Below are 17,600 nucleotides of genomic sequence, written 5' to 3'. Positions count from 1 at the left end.
TGCCAAAGAGACCCAAACCCTCGCTGGTAAGAGACTGGCACAGGGAGGCCCTTTGGAAACGTCAGTAAAAATCCGTTCCATGCAAACTGGCACTGCCTCAAGCTACAAAGGACCCACTCCCCTGAGTCACCCGTTGGGGGCTGGTTTGGAGGGGCCAGGGAATTCTCGGGGCTGCTGAGGGGCGGTTAGCCAGAGAGCTGGGCAGGGACGCCAGGCGCCTTTGCCTCGGCTTCCGCCAGCCCTGCTGGCCTCCAAAGCCCCCACCGGCCCTCTGGCCAGTGTCTCTTGGTCCCCCTGCCCTGGGGGCGGGTTGCACAGCTGCCTCGTGTCTCCCTGTTCCGTTTGGTTTTTTAACTGGAGAGCTTTTGGGCATCATTATAAATGAGCCTCTGTCCTACCTGTGCCTGGGGGAGGGGACAACAAAAAGAAAAACCTGAGACTTTTGAGTGTTGTTATCATTTTCTCCGTTCAGTTTCTTTCTTATTGTAACTTGGATTATGAAACTAAACTTTAACCCAAAATTAACCCTGCCTCTCTCCCCACCCCCATTCTCCTTGACTTCATGGCAAGTTTAAAGGGCAGCATGGGGTTCTTTGTGAGTCTGAAAGTGGTCTCCCTGTGGTCTCTGTCCCCTCTGCCACCCCGGCCCTCTCACAGACCCCCAGAGCCAGGCGGGAGTCCCACCCACCCCCTCTCACTCCTAACCCCAAAGGTCAGAGCCATCTCCAACCACGCTTTTTTTTTCTCAGGATCAGTGCTGTTTTATTTGTAGCCATTTCCATCGGGAGCGAAGTCTCCCACAGGCCATTCTAGGTCAGCCATGCTCATCACTGCACTGTTAGTGAATTCTCTCCAGGAGGGTGCTCCCAGACCCCCTGCCCACACCAGCCTGGGTTTGTGCAAGGGGCAGATCCTCAGCTCAGAGGTGCCCCCGCCCCAGGATGCAGGCTCTGCCAGGAAGCTGCAGGGCACCCCACCCCCACCCCTGTGCAGCCTGGGTCTGCCCGAGGTAATGACCACTGTGCCTGCCAAAGTCAGAGCACTGCCTGGGAAGACCCCTGCCCACGTGCAGACATGGTAGCTTGGCCCCGCACCCCGACCCCCTTTGAACCTGGAGCAGGGCTACCAGGCTGGGGGAGGAGGACCTCCGCCTGGCTTTCTCTTAGTGCATTTTGACCTGTAAGGACTCTCCCCTTCCTCCCTCCTTCCCCCTAGAAAATGATCTGGACTCCAAGTCTGGCAGGATGGCCAGTTATTTACCTGTCATAGTGGCCCCTGGGTGGCATTCTGGCACGTATGGGAGGGGCTGCACAGACGTCTTTGTGTGTGTGCATCGACCCAGGGGCTCACCGAGGGCTGACTGCCCGGTTCTACCTTCACCCGCTCCTGCAATCCTGCCCCACCCATCCCAGCTTCTCCCCAGGGAATAGGGATGCTCCTTCAGCCCCGCCCCCACCCCAAGCAGCCTCAGCTGTGGGAGGGCATCCCAAGGTCAGCTGCATTCTCTCAGAGGGAGAAGCTGGTTCAGGGAGTCTGTAGAGTGCCGCTATGGTGAAGGGCCTTGACCTTGAGCTTGGTCCCATGCCGAACCTGGCCAGGCGCTCAGAACAGGGGGAAACGGGGCCTCTGCTCCCCAGGGGCTCTCAGCCTTGGCTTAGGGATCGGGCGGACTGTGGAAGGCCGTCTTTTCACTTTCATTTTTGTCCTGCTCCACAGTTTTGTGTGGTTTTCCCTTCCTCATTATGATGTGCTGGGGGAGCTTCCTGAGCGGAAGAGCCTGCCAAGGGCCATGGGGTGGGAAGCAGCTTTGGTTTTGCTCAGCTTGGCAATGGCATCCGTCAGGGCTACGGTGTCAGGGTAGGAGGTCCCGGGGCCTGGAGCTCTGCGCCCATGTCAGCCGACTCCCCTGGGCCAGCCCACGCCAGACCTGAGGCGGGCGGGCTCGGGTGACCCCGGGGAGGTCCCGGCGGCTCCTAGATGACTTCACTAGCAGTGTCACTTTTCTTTTACCTTCACCCGGAAGTCTGAAACGTCATCTTTTCTTGTGCTCAGTCGAGACGTCGTTTGTTTATTTTGATCGTATCCATTCAGTTCCAGCGGCCCCATCACGCCCCATCCTCCCGAACCTGAATCTAGTTCGGTAAAGGACTCCCCCGATAGGTGAGGGAAATGGCTCAAATCTCCAGGCTATTTGGTTTCTGGGTGGCATCGCGGGTGGGTCCGGGTATCAGCCTTAGAGCTTCTGGCCCCGGCCCCGGCCCTGGCCCCAGCCCCGGCCCGGCCCAGCCAGGACCCCTTACTGTACTTTACACTTGCCAGCCTTGTTCCCATCTAGTGACGTGATCTCCTGACGGTGGTGGTGAGTGTGAGAGTCACGTTTCTGTTGTCTTTTCTCTTGCTTGGTTGGGGCTGCGGTGAGAGTGTCTCTGAGGCATACTTTCCCGCCTCTCTTACACTAGGATCTGCACACCTCCTCTCAAACACTCTTCTGAGCACGCTCAGCGGGAAGGTTTGTCCACACCTATTAATCCTCTCTCAGTGTCCAGCTTCCTGTTAGTACCAGCTGGTTTGCATGTTTTTGCTTGTTCAGATGAAACAGTTCAAGAAACAAACTCATATCCAACTCTCGAGAAATGTCTTTTTTTGTACACTTTCGTTTTCGATTTTTTTTTTTATGAGTTACAACTCCAAAACACCTGTTGTCCAGTAAAACATTTCACACCCCCTGCCTGTTCTTAGATTGTATGTCTCTGTGGGACTGAACTAAATGCATGCACTGTAGTAGATGTACTGGTAGCCGTAGCTGTAGTTGTAGAACATGCATTGTTGAGTTGATATTACAGGGCCTCGGACGGCTCGGCACAGCACGGCTGTCTGCAGGGTAGCGTGGGGGCCAGGAAGAGAAGGGGCTCCATGTTTTCAATGTTGCCAAAGGGCTTGGATCCATGTTCTCGCCATCAGCCACCACCACCTCCCTTCACACCCCCTGCTCCCCCAGTCCAGAACTGGGTCACCACCCTCAGCTCTAGCCTTCCCAACTGAGATCTCTCTTGATACTGTCCAACTATAGGGAAAGAGAATGGAGTCGGGGTGGGAGGGAGTCTTACAGTTCTTCCTTGTTCCTGTCTTCCTCATATGGTTCTTGAACAGATCAGGTCTTTTCTTACTTCTTAAGGCCTAGCAGCAAGGCTCCTCCAAGCCCTCTGCTCCTTGAGTCCTTGGCCAACTCACATCCAGCCCTTCAAGGATGCAGGTTCGTGTGGCAGCCCTGTCTTCATGGTCGGAGGGGAAATGAAATAAGATGGGGAAAGGATCTCAGGATCCTTAGTCTGCAGACGGGGATGCATCTGGTCTTAGTGAAGGTCGGCATTTGTCCTTATGGTTGGTGAAGGTAAAAGGCGAAAGGGTGGAGGGCAGATGGGGTGAGAGAGGTGGCACTCCTGTTACGGAGATTATTGGCACAGCTTCATGAGGATGGAAGGGGAGGGAAGGGGAGGGGAGAGGTGGAGAGGGAGGGAGCTGTAATATCTAAAGAGGAGGCCACAGTTTGCCTCCATCTCCCCAGGAAGACTTCCCAGTCCTGCAGCCTCTGCCCCTGGGCTCAGGGCACGTGCAGTCAGCCATCTCCGGACACACTGTCTCGCCTCCACTTGCGGTGACAAGTCATAAGAACGTGCAGAGGTCTCATAGAGCTTTTGGAGGCATCCCTAACCTTCATAAGTTGATGGAAAGTGAAGCAGTCCTAAAGCCAGGCTGGTTGGTGGCTCTGACCCAACACTGCAGGACACACAGGTGGGATTTGAACCTTCAGGGTGCAAGTTATCTATTATCAGAGGAGACAGAAGCCCAGAAAGTCACAGAGCCTGTGAAGTCCCCATAAGAGTGTGGAGTAACAGTACAAAATGGTAGCCCGTGGAACGTGGCCCCGTCTGGGTGGACCAGGATTGAATGTGAGCAGGCAGGTCGGCCAGATTGAGGGCTCTGAGGCCCAGGAGGGGAGATCTGGGAGGAGCCAGCCTTCTGGCCCAGGCTTCATGGGGGTAGGAGTGGGTAATGGCAGAGAGAAACAGCTGGAACTGGTGGGCTTCGGGGCTGCTGAAGCTGCAGATTGGTCCAGAACGGGGAGCAGGAGAAAAGGGTGCGGACAGAGGCAGAGAGAGCAGAAAATCCCCACCCCCCACCCCCACCCTAAGTCCTGGCTTTGCTGCCTAGGACATCCCTGAGTTTCTGTTGCCGTCAGTAAAACGAGCAAGAGTGAAACTCAAGTCTGGGGATAGAATAAATAGTTTAGCCTGAATCGTAAGGTAAGCGCTTTGGGGAGGAGAGTAGATCTGAGACCTGCCCCGCTTTTATCTCAGCATATTTTCCATGCCCCCAGTGAAATCCTTTGCTTCCCGTGTGTTCGGGGCTGAGGGCGGTCGCACCCTCCTCCAGCTGCTGGAGGAATCCAGACATTGTTTGCACCAGTTGCGGCGTAAGCCTTAAGGTTCCCAGGTGTTGCTTTCAACAAGCCTGATTGAAGGTCTGCTTTGTGCCAGGCACCAAGGCCTGTAAAGGCAGGTAACACTTCTTGCCTTCCGTGCTCTGAGAATCTAGATCCCTCCCACTGAAAGCCCCTCTTTGCCACGATGTGTTGTTTCTGGCACTGTTCTGCCTTTATTTCCGAAGATGGCTTCCTGGGCGCCTCCATCAGCAGGATCCAGTGTCCAGGAAGGTGGGGGGGTGGGGGGGGGGAGCAGGGCTGCAGTGCAGGCATCTCTTCTTTCCGGCCCAGGCTCCCTTGTGCTAGCAGCAAGCATCCTCTGGTGTCTGTGACCCCAAGATGGCCCAGCTGTGGATAAGGTCATGGGGCCACGCTCTCCCTGGAACAGAGCCAGCACAGTAGCCCAGGGGGAGAGAAAATCTGTGCCCTGTTAGGACCAGCTGCTGCAACGAACCAGACACTCCAGTCACTGCCTTGTGCTCTGGGCACGGGCACCTTGTTTCTCAGTGTGTCATTAAAATCTTCATTTCTGGGAGAGCCAGGACTTTGCCCATAAAGAGTCCGGCATTGGATTTCAGTAACCCCAGTGAATTTATAATAATGTGCAGAGCTGCCCGCCTCTGACCTCAGCTTCATTCATTTTCCAAGGGCTTTTGGACCAACTCTGTTGAGGATAAAATACATCAGCTCTAATCAATAATTTTGTAATAGAAATACCACGCACTTGATAAATCAACTCTAGTGCAATTAGTGACTAGCCCCGAAGCCCAGACCTCAGTATAAGTTAATCCTAAAGTGAAAGGAGTGGGAGAATGTTAATGGTCTTTTAAATCAGTGGAATTATTTTCAGGGGGTGACACATGTGTGCCCGCCCCCTAAGCTGGTTGGGCCTCTCGCATGCTGGCTTGGGAGCACAGGCCCTGCTGTCTGGAGGAGGGGTGGGAAGAATGGTACCCTTGAGCACTCTATAACAGCATGTAGAGCCCAGTAGAGAGGGGCACAGGGATCCCCTCCTTGTACTCTGGGCTGGGTGGGGGCACGGCAGGGTCTGGGAAACCCCAGAAGTTGGTAAACGCACGTGTTGGTGAGAGTCATCAAAGGAGCACATGCTTGGGTACACCATGGTTCCCTGTGTCCCTGCAGAGCTTGGACTGCCATGTCTATTAGCACAGCTACCCCAGGAGGTGGGCAGGAAGGCAGAAGATTTTGGCTCAGTTTTACATGTTTGTTTTTATGAGAAAGCTGGGCTGCAGGATAGTTACATGACTTATCCAAAGTCACACAGCCGGTTACCTGGTTAGCGAGGCTTTGATCAAGGGTAAAGAACCCTGAACTTGAACCCAGGTCTTTGGCCTCCTTTAAGTAGCCCTGTGGAGGAACCACGTTTGTTCATGAAAGCCTCACCTGTTGCCCAGACACCCCACACGTGCAGGCGTGTCCCGGGAAAGCCCAACAGCCTCGGCTGTCAGCTCTGTGTCGGTTGAGGACTCAGGCTCCGAGACCTCACAGTCCAACGTTTCAGAGGTAGATTTCAGAACCAGACCCAGGGCCCATCTGCCGTGGAGTTTAAGTCGGCAGATATTTATTGAGTGTTTAACAACAGTGATTATTATTATATGTGACTGGCACCATCCTAGGCCTTGATTCAAGGTGCTGTGGGCCGTATCAGAAAACCCTAGTTCAGCGTGGTTAAATATTACAGGGGATTTATTGGCTGATGTCCTGGAAGCTCGGTGGAAGAGTGAGTTTCATGTGTGGACTGTTCAGGGCTCCTGTTCTGCAGTTTTGGCTTTGCCCTCCTTCTCGTTTCGATACTGTCTTTTTGTTGGTTTCCTATGATGGCAAATGGCTGCAACAGTTTTCTGCTTCATCTGACCCTGTTTAGAAGAACAGGGGGTCAGGGGGTCCAGAAGTCTAGCAAAAGTCCAGAACTTTGTGCTATTTGGCTCAGGCTTAGGTTACAAGAACCAGTCACTCAGGGTGGGATCCGAACCCTCTAAACTGAAGAGCTCCGACACAGTGAGAGAAGGGTGGATCGCCAGAGGCAAATCTGGGTGCTGATAAAAGGGAGGGAAAGAGATTGATGCTGGACAGACAAGCAGTGGATGCCCCCACCCGCAGCCCTAGAAGCTCATAGATGACTCCAGAGCACAGTCGCTGCCCTGGAGGCTCTACCAGCCTAGCATGGAGACTAACACATACTTACAGTATGATACCTAAGCCCAGTAAAGAAAGAGCATAGAGGAGAAAATGATTAGCTCTGGGGGGACGTCAAGGAAGGTTTCACAGGGGAATGAGTATCTATACTTTTAAAGAACACATAGGAGCTCTCCAGGGAGCCTGGGGAAATAGCTTATGCAAAGCCCCCAGAAGAGCAGATTTTGAAGTCCTGCCAACGGTTCACTCTGGCTAGGAAATAAAATGCAGTAGGGGCGTGAGGTGAGGGCAGCAGCAAGCTAGAGAGCTGGGCAGAGTCAGAGCAGGGTGTCCTTGGTGTTAAGCTGAAGAGCCTGGATTCACCCAGGCGACTGGGAGCCTCAGCGAGGCCTGAAACCAAGACGTGACATCAGATTTGTTTGTTAGACAAGCCAGACAGCAGGGTGGATTGGAGAGATGAGAGGGAAGGCATAAGGACAAGTGACACGCCGTGAAATTGTAAACACGCCATAAATATTCACATGTAGCTGCCCAGTAAGAGATGCTGTGGGCCTTTTGCTCTTCCCCATTAGCGGAGTAACTCTGGGCTCCACGTCGTGCTGGTCGGGGGACCATGGGAGGCTGTCTAATGGGCGGTGAGGGGGATAGGCTTGAAGAGCTAGAGGCAGGCTGGATTCCTGGAGAAGGAGGCCTTGAAAGCCTGACTGATAATAGTCATATTGGTGGGAGAGAGAGGCTCATATTCTTCATGGCTAGTGGAGCTCAGTAAAGACAGAACCCAGTAAGAACGATCAACCTGGCAGTGGCCCAGTAGAGCACAACTGGACCCTTCATCCCTGGAGCTGTGCTGGGTTTGTGGCCTGGAGCAAGGGGAGGAGAGCAAGGCAGACCCTGGAGGGCATTCCGTCGTGGGGAGTCCACCTTAGTTTCCAGTGATTCTCCTTTGCTTCTGCTAACAACTTGTTGTTCATTCCCTGCTTGGGGCTATTGGTTCCCATTCCTGTGCCCTCACAGCAGCCACTGCGCTTGTCTTTTCTGCCAGTCCATTTCCCTCTGTCCTCATCTTTGCTCCCTCTATTCAAATCTGGCTCAGAACAGCAGGAAGTCCCACCTGATTACCCCTCCTTGGGGGGGCCCCTCCTTCACTCTAGCTCCTCAATATGCGCTTGTGTCCTCAGTCTTCTTCCTGATTGGTGAGTTCTCCTCAGTGAAAGGCAGGTTTTTGAATCTTTGGAGGATGTTTTGCATGCTATCTCAGAGTGGTTCCTGCCTTCTCCAACAATATAAACCATCAATCCTTCAGCAGGCAGTCAGCCTCATTCTTAGTATAGATGAGTAATTACCGTGCCATTAGAGAAAGCAGAAAACAAAGGGGCCCTTTGTTTCTGGATGCTCATTAATAAATAAAAACGTTTCCCCTTTCCATCCTGGGATCCTGCACAACAGGAGGTGGGCAAATAATGCTTTTGAACAGCTGTGATTGGCTGTTGCAGTTAGATCTGTCAGGATACGGGGGCCACGATGAAATCCACTCTGTGGCATGGACAGGAGGGTTCCAGCTGGCATCTTAAAATTCAAACCCACCTGGGAGGTCCCTTAAGGAAAGGGTATCTTGCAAGTGGTTGACAGAATGCTAAAGACACTTCCTAGCCAATTTTAATAAACTAATGGTAATCATAATATAATAACTCACATATATTATGAGTTAGTCATGTACTGTGCTAAGCCCACCTCCCTTTTCCCACTTTATTCTCATAGCCCTGTGAAATGGGTGCTGTCATTCCCATTCCCATTTTTAAGATTTAAAACGTGGCTTAGTTAGCATGTGTGAGGTGACAGAAACAGGATTTTGAGCCTAGGTCTGTCTCATCAGACCTATGCTCTTGACCACTGTCAGCAGATACTGCATAGTACCAGTCTTGCCATACCTGCAAAGCTCTGCATCTTTGAAACATACTTTCAACAAAAACCCACCGTTGCCATCAACACAACTCCCCATATCCCTGGGGGAGGAGAGAACCCAAAGTCATTTTCAGGAGGCATTATATATATATGTATTTTTTGCACCCGCTTCTGCTGTTGCAGACTGCACATCATGATTCTGTCTGGCTTTAGCTGACATTTCTGACCTGGCTTCTGCGCTCTGAATCTTTTCAGACCCAAGGCACCCAAAAGAGGCCCAGAGGAGGCGTGGTCGGCTAAGAGTGAGCCAGCCTGAAGATAATTATTTGAAAGGAGGCTTTAGCTAAAACAGAACTGAGGGAAGTTAGCCACTGACTGAAGGAAACTAGGCGATGGAGCAGGGGAGGGCGTCTTTGGGCAAGACAGACTTCTCCGTAGGGATGTCAACATCTCTTCCTGTGAGCTGTGAGGACTGAATCTAGAAGGTCGCTGGGAAGCCCAGCCCAGCCCTAAGGCTTGGAGGGGATTGGCCGCCCAGTTGCTGGGGCTTTGCCTTAAGCCAGTGGCTGGGAGGGGCGGAGCCGAAGGCGGGAGTAGTGGGCTCCTCAGCCAATCGTACTGCAGAGAGGCTGGGCTCCCAGTACCATGGCAACAGGGAGCAGGGGCTCATTTGTTTTGTAGATGAGTAATTACTACGCAATTAGAGAAAGCTAAAAATAAAGGAGCCCTTTGTTCCTACTTACTTATTAATATTAATAAAATGGTCTGTCCAGGTCTGTGGTAAACAATTAATGCAAACCTGTGTGCCTGTGGTAGAGCCCACTGTGGGAGGCAAAGACAGCCCAGCCCGGCTTTCCCCTCTCTTTCTGGAAGTTTTTTCTGACTGTAACCTGCAGACTGGCTTTCCCAGTCTCCGGGGGGAAGAGGAGATGCTCAATCTTACCAACACAGGGGACCCAGGATGTCCTGGAGTCAGGGGGTCAGTCAGGCATGACCCAGGCAGAAGAGTCTGGTAGTGTCAACCCAGCCTCCAGAGAAGAGACCACAAACACAGCAGCAAAACCAGGAAACATGGACTGGAGTTGAAGGAAACCTCTCGCCCAGTTTTCCTATGTATCCTTGGCCACGCCGTTTGACTTTTCTGGGTCTGGGTTGTTCCGCTCCAGATGCGTAAAATAGTCTCTAAGCCTTCCACTGAGGTAGCCCCTGAGATTTCAGCGTCTCCCCTCCCACCTGGCTTGAAGAAAAACAAATCAGACTTGGAAATGACTTGCTAGAAGGTTAGGTGGTTGTTCAGGGGTTGACCCCACAGCTTCCGGTGAGCAGCTCAGAGGCCTCTCTTACATGCCTTCCCTTTCCTAGGGGACGGGTTGCCTTGTGGATTAATGAGATAAGGATGATAAGAGGCTCTAAAAGAAAAAAAGAAGAAGAAAAAGAAGAGAAGAGTGGTAGAAGGAAGAGCAGGGCATCAGAAGACTTAGTTACAGTCTGTCTTCTGCCAGCGACAAGCTGGTTGATTTGGGGGCAAAGGATTTCAGACTGTTGGGTTCTTGGGCACCATTCAGCTCTATAGCCCTGTATTGCTGCTGTTTCCAAAGCTCTGGATCCCTTATCATTGGGAGTGGAAAGGGTGACAGCGCTAGTGCCTTAAGATCTAAGAGGAGTGACTGAAGAGAAAGCCAGGGGCTTCCAAGTGATGAGGCGCCTGGTAGGGATGCGTTTGAAAAATCAGTCATGCATTTTTTTTAATTTGTAAAGGCAATGAGAGGGATGTGAACATTTCCAGAATGGTGTATCATTAAAAACAAAAACCCTGTATAGTCAGATTTCCATCCTTGGGTGTGATTCATTAGCCCGTTAGGGTTTCGATGGTGTTCATTAATAAAGGTGGACCTGTTAATAGCTGCCGTTGATGCGCTGTGGCACGGGGGTGAACACAGTGGTTCTTGAACTTGGCTACATGTTAGAATCACCTGGGGAGTCCTTAAAATCCCTAGTGTCCAGGCCGCACTGTAGATCCGTCAAAGCAGAATCTGTGGGGGGCGTGGCGGGGCGGCGCTCAGCGGGACTTGAAAGCTCCCCAGGCAAGTCCAGGGTGTAACCGTGGACTCAGATACCACCAGGTTCTGGCCGGGTACGCAGCCTCACACCACTTCTGTGACTTTGTCATCAGCAGCCCTACCTCAGAAACAGATCACCAGAGCCAAGCCAGACAGCGCGCCCCAGCCTCCTCGAAGGAGCAGGAGACTTGGTCAGCAGTCATTATTAGCCTGCTGCCTTGGAGCCCAGGCCTCTCCCGCCCACCATGGGTCCTCCCAGCAGGGCCAGGAAACCCACCGCTCCAGGACGGGCTGAAGGGGTCTTTGTCCTCATAGATGGATTCTCCTGCCTCCCCCGAGGACAGCCCTGTCCCGGCTGAGATTGAGAGCATATGCACATAGAACCAGCGGCCCGGAGCAACCATAAATGGGGAAGCAGCCACCCTCCTTGACTGTCTGATGAATGGGGGCCTTTTGGTAAGGTCGGAGTTTGTTTGTTATTAAAGACCTAATTAGAAACATGAGCGGGAGCTGAATGGCGCCGTGCTTGGCTAATTAGTGACATGTATGTGCCCGCTTTGAACTTCAAGGACACAGAGCTATGAGCGCTTACATCAAACATGGATCAAACGCCTGTGCCTTCATAATCATTAAAGACAGGCTGCTCAAGTGGAAAGCCTTTTGTACGGGTCCTTAAGGGGCTGCCCCTTGGGCATCCTCCCCACTCCTCCCCCTGGCTGCTGGAGCCCCAAACAGTGAGTTTCCATGAAATGTGATTGGGCAGTAAATACTGCTGGTAAGGGCATGCCAGCTCCCCACAGGACGGCCCTCGGCAAACTGGAAGGGTCTTTGGGGGACTGAGACCAGCCTTCTGGTTGTACTTTCTAGGGTGCATGGGGGGGCTTCCTTTCTCTCTGGCAGTGCCCTCTCCACCTCACCCTGACCCCAGCAGTACTGCATGCCTGCTTCGTGCCCAGTCTTGTTCTGGGGTGTGGCACAGAGGAGGGTGGTCTAGTCCTCGGGAGAGAGGCTGTCCCCTGCCTCCTGTGGCGGGCATGGCCCAACCTCAGGGACCCCCCGGTCTGATGAGGGAGACACCCCCAGGACCAGGGAGCTCCCGATTTGGAAAGGGCAGCAGGACCCATGCCCTCGGGAGCTGGCACTCCAACACGGGAGGTTTGATTCCTTGTCCTTGATTTTGTGACCTCTGTGCGGCAAAGAAAGACCCAAATAAACAGAAGAAACCTTGTCAAACTAGGATGCAAGGAAGGACCACTAGGCAGCGTGATTCAGTTTAAAAAGCAGCCAGGAGTTGCCCTGAAGTCCAACTGAGAGCTGGGTTCAGTGAGTCTAAGACACTGTGAGACCCTGGACACATCCCCTTACAGCCCCAACCCTCAGTTTCCTCATCTGCAACCCCAGGGCAATAAAGCCCGCCTTACAAGTTGTTAGGAGCGTGAACAAGATAGTGTTGAACACCTATCAGTGCACCTGGCACACCGTAGGTGCTCAGTGAATCTTCGTTCCCTTTGCAGCGTGACACTCCGAGAAACCACAGCTTCTAGCACCTTGTGCCTCTTACCTCCAGACCCAGTTTTGCCTGCACTAGTACGAGGTTTTCCCCCGTCCCACCTTTGCTCACCGGGACAGGGCATCATCTCGTTCCTTCCGAGCTTGTCGTCGTGACGGAGGATACTACAAGGATGTATTTCTGGCCTTGGCTTTTGCAGCGTTTTCTGGTAACACTAGTTACAGTGCAGGAAATGTACGCTGCGGCTGCAACAAGTGGCATCGCTTACAAGACACAAGCGAGGACCTGACCCCTCTGGCGAGGGGCAGGCAGGGTGGGAGTTGGAGCACACACAGCGGGGCAGCACCGGCGTGCCTGGGTACATGTGTGGAGAAGTCAGACAGGTTTCTTTTTTGAAAAAAGAGGTGGGTATGCCTCAGGGACACAGGGGGTCACCGGATCAAAACAAAGCCAGGCGAGTTCTCAGGATTAAACTAGGAGACACTTGGAGCAGCAGAACAGTTGCAGAGAGAGAGAGGGAGGGAGTCCTTCCCGAGCACCACACTCCCTGTCTTCATTTCCTTTTGATTCTCAGGTCAGGGAGGGCTGCAGTGGGAAGCTTTGGAGTCGCCCGTGGTGGCGCCTCCCGCCCTTGCCGAGGCCAGTCGTGCGGGGGGGTCTCTGGTGCTTCTCCCCGTGTGCTGCTCCTTGCCGATTCTAACTGTGTGGGCCTGGAGTCTAAAACCAGTTAATTTCGGGAAGAGGCAGCAGGATGTGAGTGTTAAAACACTGCCTGCTTCAGCCAAACTATAATATGAGCATCTGTCTCCGGGGTGAACTTCCCCTCGTCTTCTGAAGCACTTTAGAAGCTCAGGGTGGAGGTTCGGCTGAAGGGCCGGTTCACACCCCAGAAGGATTGGTTCACGCCCCAGAAGGATCAGGATCACCACCTCGCGTTCAATACTCGTGGCCTGAGCTGGGGCGGCCACTGGGATCCCTTCCTTGGGGAATGTGCTGCGCCTGGCAGGCAGTTGACACTGGCAGAGCGAGTGCCACGCAGGCCCCAGGGACGCACGTCGTGGCCTTTCCTTCCCTGGGGCCCCTCTCCCCTTTCTTCCTTAGATCATGCAAACGAGGTCAGTCCCAAAAGACCCCTGGGGTCTGGGAGAAACGAGAACCTGATGGTGGCTCCAGAAAGTTCCTTCTTTGCCCTCATGACAAAAGCTTGGTTTCTTTGGCCGCCAGGCCCAGGCCCAGAATTTACTCCATGATCAGATGGCAGCCAGCCACTGACCCCCCCTGCTCCCCTTTCCCTACTTCCCAGCCAACCCAGCCTGGTCCTTTGTAAGGAAGAGACACACCCACATCCAAATCGGGGCTGATGATAAAAAAGCATCAAGATGGAAAGAGAATGAGCTGTTTTCTGTTGAAATTGGACAGCAACATAAAATACAGAGTATCGACCACGAAACCCTCACAGATGGGTCCTCTGGGGGTCTTGGGGCCGTCTCCTCTGATCTGAGTGGTCCTGTGAGTATCCTGGTTCCCTAGTAACCCAGGATGTGAGGGTTTTGGAGCCAGCCATCAGTGAAGTTATCTCTTTAGGGGATGTGATTTGACCGGAAGCTGAGACCATTCTACAAAATAATGAGTCCCAAGTCTGCCCATCAGTTCCCTACTTAAGATATGCCAGCAGTAACCAGCAGACATCTGCACCGGCCACAGTGGTCTGAAGCAGGCAAGGTGTTAAGTGAACAAGCAGAAACTGCAGTCTTCTAAGACTGGCACCACTGAAGCCGACATTTGGAATGTTTGTGACTCTGACTCCCTGTCAGCCCCGTGAATGAGCTGACACTCTCCCTGTGTCCTGTGCAGTATTTAAGATGAGCCAGGCGTCTCCGGATGTGTCAAGACTTGTTGATACCAGGCTGAGTTTGTCCTTCAGGGAGAAAGAAATACCAGCACATTGCTCTCTCAGTCCTCCCCCAGTTTTACAGTATGTCTTCACCTGGCTTTCTGAAATAGCTTGAATTTCAGCAGAGCTTAAAAAAAAAAAAATGTCATATATAAAATTGATCGCCCCTGCATCTGGGTCCCTGAACTGATTTTGATTTTAATTTCGTGTGTCACACAGTTTTCCCAGGTTAGATGTAATTGCTGGCCCCCTCCGTCTCCCTCTCCCACCTCCAGGCTAAGCTCTAGGAGGAAAGCTTGAGCTGGGATCCCTGGGACACGGTGGCCGGGCAGACTGCTGGAGTGAGATTCCCGCTTGCTCTGCTGGAGGTGCGCTGTAATAGCTCACAGCTGAGTGTTCCTCATCCGTTATCAGAAGCAGGTTTATCTTTTCAGGCTGACCTTTCCCATCTGACCCACCTGCACTCGTTTACAGTGGGCAGCCTTCCAGAGGGCACAGGGAGACTGCAGATTGGGTCGTCAACTCTGTTTCCAGGAAGGCGATGGCTGCGCAGCTGCCGTTCCTCGGGGCCCCCGAGCAAGGAGGGACTGGCTGTGCAGGGGCAGGTCTCCGCTTTTGACTGCCACCTGCCATTATGGATCCAGCATCCACTGAGCCCCCCGTGTTGTAGGGGAATCAAGGAGGCTGCTCTTGCTCTGGAGAACATAGGGTCCCGTGAGAACCCAGGGAGCCCCCGCCTTCCGCACACCCCCCGCCTTGAGGGGTGCCTTGCTGACACGAGACACAGTCTGTGCTGCTGTGGAGTTTTAACCCAGCCGCAGAGAAGCATGCTGTAGGGGAGGCGAGTGTTGGGAGGGCAGCGACTCTGGCCTCTGGTCTCTGGCATCAACAGAGCCCCTCTCCTCATTCCTTTTTCAGTCGCTTTCTTTAAATTCTCTAAAACAAACAAAAACCCCTAAAGTCTGGTGTGATGAGTTATATCATCATCAAAGAATATCACCTGGGCTTCCGCTCCAGGCCCTCCATTCTGCGGGAGCTGGGGGTTGGGAGCGGGGCCATGACACCCGTCAGCCCAGGCTCCCCTCCCTTGGCCCTGACGGAGGCATAATGAGTTCTGTGGAGCAGCAGGTTCCCTTCTGAGTTGGGCTTGCTGAGGGCGACCCACCCCTGCATTTGCCTTACCCTGAGCAGCATACACTCTGTCCCAGAAATGTCCCGGGGGCCCTGCCTTTTGGCCCACGTGAGACCCACCGAACCAGGACCCAGGTCTCAGGCTGGGACTTGGCAGGGTCCTGGCTTGCCCCAGATAGGTGGACTGAGCTCATCTGGAAAGGACTCTGTAAACAGTTCCTTTCTCTGGATCAGTAATAATCTCCTTTTCAGGCCTTAGAGTCAGAGGTGCCCTCCCAGGGGTGCCCCCCCTTAGAGTCCTGGGCTCTAGCTTTCTGCCCCAGGTCCAGGGGCATCACTTTGGGATCATACAGAAGTATTGGGACTTCCATACCTTTCCTAGACCCACAGCGAGGCTGTCCTGATTCTCACTGCCCTCTCCCACAACTTCCCCACCCTCGGTGATGAATTCCACTCCCAGCTCAGCCCCTTCTGACCACAGTTGAGCAGAACCACATGCAGACTGTGTGCCCACCAGAAGGCAGGCATGTCCTGGGCTTGCTATAAAACCCCAAGGTGCCCACGAGCTTTGGGTCCAGCCCCTGCAGGTGAGGGTTGGAGCCTGCAGGACAGACCTTGGACGAGGTGGGATGACTCTCCTGGGTCAGCTATCGAGGTGTTGTATTCCCTTGATGGGCAGGAAGCTCCTCCCTTTATCCAATGCAAAATGCCTCCAACTTTAATTCAAAAGCATTTCCTCTTGCCGGCCTCAGTGAGAGGTAGTGTCCTTGCTTTCCTGCCCCTCATTCCCCAGAGTCCTTTCATCAGGTTCAAGGTGATTAAGGGTACCAGGTGGATGAAATAGATCCTTTTGTGGGTCACTTCCTAATTTGTATGGCCAGTGAACTGTGCTCTCCTGTATCAGATTTTTCCTAAATCTGCATATGGTACCTGCCTTGTTGGGCTCTGCATACACAGCTATCTCAAATATAGGTGTATTTGTTTTAAACGTGGCGCGTTATAGAGCACTCCCTCTTTTGCAGTCCCACCACAGCCCACAGAGAGTCAGGCTGAAGAGGGCAGGCAGCACTCATGTTGCAGATGAGAACTCCGGCGGGCGTGGGAGCCAGCACTCAGGCATGTGGCCGGAGGTCAGGGCCGGGGTCACCCTCAGGTCTTCTGACTCCAAGTCCAACGCTCCCTTTCCCTGCACCATATCTGCCTCCCCGAGCATACCTGCTGCCTGGACCCAGAAAGCCCAGAGGATGCTGGGGCAAGGATGAAGAGGAGCCTGCCCAGGATTAAACCACTGCTGTGGATACTGACCAGAACGGCTGATGGAAAAGTGACCCTGCTCCCCCACAGCGAGCCCCCAAGCTGCACGTTCGTGCAGGGCTTGCCCAAAGCCACTTAGCGCTCACAGCTTCTGCTGCAAAAATTCCAGGGTGTTTGCAAGACACTGTCCTCTTCTGGGACAGGTGTCGTCATGTCCACTTTATAAAAGTCAGCGCTGTTTATTCAACAATACGTACTGAGACCCCTCCCCCCTCCCTACACACCCACCCCCCCCCCCACACACACACACATACACACACACACACACACAGACACACGTTGGGCAGTAGACAGGCGTCCTTGCCCATTAAGAGTGATGTCCCATCCCCTCTTCTTGACCTGATCCTGACCTATGGGATATTTCTGGCCCCTTAAAATGAGCCTGGAGGCGACCTCCAAGGAGAGAGACCATTGAGAATTGACTAAGGGGTGACGGGCACAGAAAGCACCCTTAGGTCAGGGACTCGGGGTCGTGCTCCTCCCCCTGCCTCTCAAGGTCACAGCTTGGAGAGGAAGGTTCCTCCTTTACTGTGTAGCCACCCAGTGTGCAGTGTGAACCTCCGAAAAGAAAAAGATCGCTTTGTGCCTAAAGCCTTACCACCATCAGACAGCAGGGATAGCCGCCGACAGGTGGCGTGCTCAGTGCCTTTCCCCTTCCTTCCCAAGCAGCAGAGCCATAGCTGGGTGAAGGCGTCCCAGAGATGCATGGGTTCGGGCCATCTCATTGGCTCGTTAAAGTGCTTTCTGGAGCCTGGGTCTTCCGCCCCCAGAGAAAGACAGAGTCCTTGGCCAAGGAGCCCAGAGGCCCAGCTCCTCCACGCCCTCAGCCCTTGAGGGTGCAGCTTCCAGAAGCCTAGAGGAAAAGGACCAGTCTGGAATTGGGTGCTTCTGGCCTGCCAACTACACTCTCGGCGGCCCAGTCTTTCACCCCTGGCTGGGGAATGTCTGCAGGGTGACTGAGCTGGGGCTGGAGTCTTAGGAGGGCAAGTGTGTAATCATGCAAGACTTAGGGTTTTAGAGCTGCATTTTAACACAATGCCTTCTACATGGTGTCATTTGATGGAAGAGGACTGAGCGGGGCTGGGCAATGTAGGCCAAAGAAGAGCTGCTTACTGTGAAATTCCCTTCAGGCCAGCTGTCAAGCTGCAG

General features: G+C 53.4%; 1 protein-coding gene across 9 annotated transcripts in view; it reads left to right on the top strand.

Annotated features, from left to right (window-relative positions):
• The window catches only part of MSI2 (musashi RNA binding protein 2), a 389,990-nt gene that overhangs the window by 360,408 nt on the left and 11,982 nt on the right, over positions 1-17,600 (top strand). Inside the window, exon 12 of one of the 9 annotated variants that reach the window (XM_057713790.1) lies at positions 10,716-16,597. The exons of the other annotated variants lie outside the window; for them this stretch is intronic. Within the exon in view, the coding sequence (XP_057569773.1) occupies positions 10,716-10,897 (182 nt within the window). The 3' untranslated portion in view covers positions 10,898-16,597. Of the gene's footprint in view, positions 1-10,715; positions 16,598-17,600 lie in introns of those variants that run through there. 9 annotated transcript variants of the gene reach the window in all.

Source organism: Hippopotamus amphibius, chromosome 17 (assembly GCF_030028045.1).
Source record: "Hippopotamus amphibius kiboko isolate mHipAmp2 chromosome 17, mHipAmp2.hap2, whole genome shotgun sequence".
Lineage (NCBI taxonomy): Eukaryota > Metazoa > Chordata > Mammalia > Artiodactyla > Hippopotamidae > Hippopotamus > Hippopotamus amphibius.
Note: the sequence above shows the minus strand (reverse complement) of the source record. Positions and strands in the feature narration are given on the sequence as shown.